The following is a 5,852-nucleotide window of genomic DNA, read 5'->3' on the forward strand; positions in this document are numbered from 1 at the left end:
TATGCCACCTCTACTTAGATGATTTATACACCATTATATGTCTAGGGCCGTCTCTGCGGATGAATGAAGACGAATACCCAAGCCTATACTGCCTCGTGACTAGTTGAACCGATTGATATACCATACCAAAAAGATGTAGTAGTTATTTCCGACCTCAACAATTGTAACTGAAGTTGCCAATCCTCTATATTTTTGTAACTTTTTTCACATCCCTGAGTCAACTCTATATTTTTAACAGCCCAAAACAAATATTTTCGAATTAGATATCTACTGGTCTAAGTCTAACGTCCAACTTAGCCATAGAAAAGTCTGAGGAGATAATATGCACCATATGAGTTTCAAACATCTCTTCTTATTTGCTTTTGTTGCTGACCTCAGTTTAAGTCCTCTTTCCTAGTTTGGTTTACAGACACACATCCTTCTAAACAATTTTGGTTTGCCGTTGGATTACATCATGTCGAGATATAGTCTATCATACATGCTTTTGGAACATGAAAACGGAAATCCAAAAAAGAATGATGAAGCTATAAATTACTGAACCATGTATATATTTATTGAAGTGTTCCAGCAAATGAGCGATGTTTAGCCGTGGATGTGTGAGATCAGAGTTTTTTTCATAGAAGCGTGTATTCATAAATTCTTGCACAAATATTATTTTTCAACATATTGCATTATGTATATAGTATATACATATATATATATATACACATATATATTATTTTTACCTTTAACTGATATATAATATATTCAAGCAGAAAGCAGTAACTTAAATTGTATATCGTATGAAATAAAATTTTAAGTGGAATATCTATTATGTTTTTAGTTAGCTCAAAATTTACTATTAATAAACTTAAGTATAAACTGATTAAATTTTTCTTAAAAAATAATACTTAAGATTAGTGATAAAGTTTTCTCAGCTAGTTTACATTTACGTATCCATGTTAGGTTTAGCCTAAATAAATATATTATTGACAAATATGTAAACTAAATATAAGAAATTATAAGTTTTCTCTCTTGAGAAATGAAAAATTATAAGTTACCGTTGTTGTGTTAGCACCTTACCATTTATCGCGCTTGTGCCTAATACTAAAACGATAGAACGAACAAACCTGTAACGTATGTCTATCTACAAACACCACACCACACACACATATGACGTACCTCTCCATTTATGGAAGTGTGATTAACCAACCACAATTGTTGTATATTTCAATTATGTGAAAGTGAGACTCTTATTGTTTCCTTTGTGGATTAAATAAGGAAAAGCAAAAAAGAATCGATGAAGAAGCACATGCGACAACTATGGCTAGTAGTGAATGTATTCAAATTTCATTCATGGCTGTTTGTGCTGTGTCTGTCCACGCAGGGCCCTTTCTTTTCTATTGTTTGTTATCAATATGCATTTTCCTTACAAACTCCTAACTGTCTTCGGACCCGACATTATGATCACTATCATTTCTTATACATCCACTGTATACATCATGTCTTGTTTACGTATTATCTCTTTTTTTTTACGTATTATCTTTTCATCTCTGTAACCATTACATGTTCATGCTCTGTAGTTTGTACTAATTAAAAACTCAACTTCATTTGCTTTTAAGTTGTCACTCTACTTTTATGTATGTTTAAAGTCATATTAAGTTTCTTTTTAAGATGGAAAGGATTTGTTCAATCATCATGGCAAGGGCCGTAGTTTATATGCATTTAATTATTTGTTTGATAATCATGCGGATTAGACTAGAACTTTAGACTTAATTAACATTTGTTTGTTTGCATTTGTTTAAATTCACCTGTCCGGGTAAGTCGGACTCAAATCTATTTTTTTTTGTCTCTAGTCGGACTCAATCTAAAGGTCAATTTTCTGAGCATGCAAAATTTTTCATTTTAATTGGATCTGTTGATATTTGATATGCACCAATCTTCATTGACCAAACCAAGTTTTTAATCTTTTTATAACGATATTACAGAAAACAATTATATAACACTCCCAAGAGATTGTCTTTGGTCTTTGCAATTGCAATTCCAAGATGGTTAAAATCCCCTGAAATATAATGCAACTAAAATACTGAGAGAGGTAACGATAAAATATCTTTGTTCTCTTACAGTCAAATTTAATGATGTATGCTTTAGTTTCAACTCTTACCCACGAATTATGCTAGTCCATATTTCAACAATAGGGTCCATTATCATTAGTTCTCGTCCTTGATGTCTCACTCAGTGCTATCCAATTCCATGGATTATACATAAAGGGACCTTTTTCATATTTATATTCATATCTCTCTGTATCTCTATCACAATAGCGATATAACAAGTAGTCTAGAACCGGTCTTTAGTCTTTACACGTCTCTTCTCCTTATCTTATAAAGTCATATATATCCATTGAACTTTATGTTTATATTCATATCTTGATGGTAGTACAATAAAATTAAACTCGTGTAACTTTTGAATTCTATTTTTAACTATTCAAAGATTTGGTAAGGGGCACTTTTCCGAATGCTTTAGCTTTGTTTCATAATCAGTATCGTGAACAAGAAGTAAAGATAAAAGATACACTAAGACAAATATAAGTAATAAATACATTAAGATTTACACAAATTACAGGTAAAAAGGTAAAAGGTAAAAGGTAAAATGAAGAAAAAGTGTTTTTTCTTTTAAATATTTATCACATAGAACCACACACACACATAATCCCCCAATAAACAAAGCAAAACACAAAACCACCTTATGATCATTCAAAATTACATATTAAATAACAAAGTAAATCAAATAAATTAAAGATTTGTTCCCACAAATAACAAAAATAACCATTATTCTTCTTCCTTTGATTTGGGTTCTGACAAGTAAAGTATGGTAACACATTTTCAAATATCAGACCTTGGTTGAGATTTGAACCGGTAGAGCACTTTCTTTTTCTTGGAAGTCTGGTTATCGATTGTGATCACAATCTTTCCCGGTTCACCAACCTTAAAAGAACCAGTTATCACCGGTTCGTCAGTTAAACCAATCTTTCGGTTCTTAGAGACGATCACATCATAGCTTCCCTCTGCGGTCGGCTCAAACTGTGCTCCATAAGTCACATCTGCACCCAAAACCCTAAGCTCCCATGAGAGCGTGCAAGCCTGCCACAATCAACCCAATCGACATTAACCTTCTTAATCAACGACATTTTACACTTTGAAATTATACTAATCAAATTTTGAAGATATGTATACCTCAGAAGCAGGCAATTCGATTGTGTATTTGGCTGCTGGTTTAACGATGGCGTCGGTTACGGTGCCTCCAATATCATCGCTAAGTCCACCATATTTAACAGGGACTTGTTCAGGAGCTATGTATCTGTTTTTTTTTTACCAAACATAAAGCCTTAGTGAGAAAAATGAAAAAAAAATTGAAATTTATTATGAAACTGTAAAAAGTGGTTGGTTAATTACTTGAATATTGTATCAGCAGATTTGGCTGGACCAGCAAGTACCATCTTGCTCCTAGTCCTTGGCGATGTGATGATAGATCCGAATGTTTTGTAGTAAGGAATGTACCACCATGGAACATTGATGAACAACTGCAAAAACAAAATAAATATTACATAACCATTACGTAGACATCACGTAACCATTACGTACCTCTCTAGTGGCGAACTCTGGATAATTGTCCTCGAACTGCTTAACGGCGCGTCTGATGAACTGCCACAATGCTCTCTTGCCGAGTCCAGGAGCGTTCCTGAAGTCGCTGACGAACACAAACGAAGACTTAGCATCAGGGCTGCTGAAGTCAAGAGCCCTCACGCACTTCTCTTGCAGCTGAATCCTCCAGTTGAGGAACTTGTTGAGCTTCTCCTTGTCGGAGAAAAGCTCCTTGTTCTGGAACTCGCCGTATGAGCTGTAGATCACGACGTGGCCTTCCTTGTCGACCCCGTGAGCGAACACCATCTTCTCGAACTCGCTGGCCTCTTCTCCGGATTCGGATTCGAGGAGGTCGTCGATTTTGTTATCTTTACGCCACTGGACGGTGTTTTTCAGCATGGTTAAGGCTTCCTTGACCTTGAAGTCTCTCGCACGGAGGAACTTGAGGAGGATTGTGTCGGATCTCTCGTCTTGTAGGAGTGGAACTCCGTAGATGGAGACTTCTTCTGGCTCCACAGGCTCCGGCTCCGCGACAACGGTGGTTTCCTCGGGTGGAGTGACGGAGACGATGGACTCTTCGATCGCTTCCACGGTCTTGGTTCCGTCTTCTTCAGCACCAGAGGCTTTCTCTGTGGCCGGCACAGCTGCTTTCTCCTCTGATTTGGTCTCAGGAGGTGCCACGTCATCAGATGATTTTTCCTCCGGCTTGGTCTCTTCTGTAGCCACGTCATCAGATGATTTCTCCTCGATCTTAACGGCTTCCTCTGTTTTCTCTTCTCCTTTAGTTTCCTCCTCCGCTGGTTTCTTCTCCTCTGTTTTCTCCGCCTTCACCGGGGGCGGCGGAGGAGTGAACTCTCGTTTGTTCAGAGCCTCCCTAACGAGCTCCTTGAACTCCTCAAGTGCCTTCTTCTCAAGCTCCTCAGGGGACGGAGCAATCACCTTCTCAGCTACAACTGTCTCTTCCTCCTTCACCGGAACAGATTTCTCCGCCTCCGCCTCCTCCGAGGTCACCTTCTCCTCCTTCTCCGGTACAGCCTTCTCCTCCGCGGAGGCAACCGGAGCAGTCACCTCCTTCTCTGGCACCGGAGCAGGAACAGTCACCTCCTTATCGGTGGTAGCGACGGTGACAACATCAGCGGACTTTTGTGCCTCTTCTTGAGCCATGTCTGATTCTTTTTAGAAATTCAAGAAAAGAAAAGAGAGAGAGAGAGAGAATATGTTTTGTGAGGAGAGAGAGATAGGAAAGAGAGAGGTTTTATAAAACGGAAGACAAAAGAGAACACAGACTGGTCGGAGCTGTTTATTTTTCTGTTTGACAGCTCATTCTGAATGCTTTCTCTGTGGGTCTTGTTTCTTTTTCCTCCAACGGCCGTCTTTTGCTTCACGATTTTGTTTACTTTCCTATTTTTAACCATTTAAGTTTTAACCATATCACTTTTTTACTCGATATTTCCTTAATTTTATATTCAATCTATAAGTAACTACTAGATACTGATCCGTCCTTTTCATATTCAAGGACGGAAATTATTTAAACAAACATTTTTAATTGTTAGAATATACAAATTATAAAAAATAAAAATAGTTTTTTATATATATAGTTTTTGAATAATATTGTTTTTGGTTATAAAATATACACATTTTTTAATTACAACTTCTACAGTGAAACCTCTATAAATTAATAATATTAAGACTATACCTAAACTATAATTTTTTTTTAATTTATAGAAATTATTAATTTACCAATATAACAGTTGAACCAGTTTGGAACTATAAAATTATATTATTTTATAAAAAAGTTAGTATTAATCTATAGAGTATTAATATAAAGAGGTTCTACTATATATAAATGTTAATATAAATTTATAAGGAAAATATTTAGACAATGCTTTTTACTTGTCACTGAGAAAACGAAAAAATCGAACAAAGTTTAGTTCCATAAAAAAATTAATATATTTTTTATTATAATATTGTTTGTGGATATATTATATAATCTTCTTATTTTAAAATTTCAAATACCGTGTTAGTTGGTTTAGACGCAATATTTATAAGGCCTAATGTAAATTGGTTTACATAATCGTATGGTCATTTATTTGCAAAACAACACAATTTAATAATCTTCCAAAGCCCAATAACTAAACTAATTATAATGTGTATTTATAAATTGGTTTAAATGAAGTTGTTAGTCATGTAGATATATTCAAGAAAGCAAACAGATTTAAGTAGCCAAACACC

The 5,852-nt window shown here is 35.4% G+C and overlaps 1 protein-coding gene across 1 annotated transcript; it reads right to left on the reverse strand.

The window, feature by feature from the left end:
- Positions 1-2,629: 2,629 nt before the first annotated feature.
- On the reverse strand, positions 2,630-4,908 carry LOC108842835 (patellin-1). The gene is made up of 4 exons (XM_018615871.2): positions 3,621-4,908; positions 3,432-3,559; positions 3,213-3,336; positions 2,630-3,119 (listed from the first exon to the last, which is right to left on the reverse strand). The coding sequence occupies exons 1-4, from the start codon at positions 4,782-4,784 to the stop codon at positions 2,862-2,864; spliced, it is 1,674 nt and encodes a 557-aa protein (XP_018471373.2). The 5' UTR covers positions 4,785-4,908; the 3' UTR covers positions 2,630-2,861.
- Positions 4,909-5,852: the final 944 nt, after the last annotated feature.

This window comes from Raphanus sativus, chromosome 2 (assembly GCF_000801105.2).
Source record: "Raphanus sativus cultivar WK10039 chromosome 2, ASM80110v3, whole genome shotgun sequence".
Taxonomy (NCBI): domain Eukaryota; kingdom Viridiplantae; phylum Streptophyta; class Magnoliopsida; order Brassicales; family Brassicaceae; genus Raphanus; species Raphanus sativus.

Bases quoted from the DNA above. Each gene is read 5' to 3' on its own strand.
- LOC108842835 (XM_018615871.2), bottom strand. From the start codon at position 4,784: ATGGCTCAAGAAGAGGCACAAAAGTCCGCTGATGTTGTCACCGTCGCT. The intron at 3,560-3,620 runs GTACGTAATGGT...TTGTTTTTGCAG, and splicing joins CAGAGTTCGCCACTAGAGAG to TTGTTCATCAATGTTCCATG. The intron at 3,120-3,212 runs GTATACATATCT...TGATTGTGGCAG, and splicing joins TCGAATTGCCTGCTTCTGAG to GCTTGCACGCTCTCATGGGA.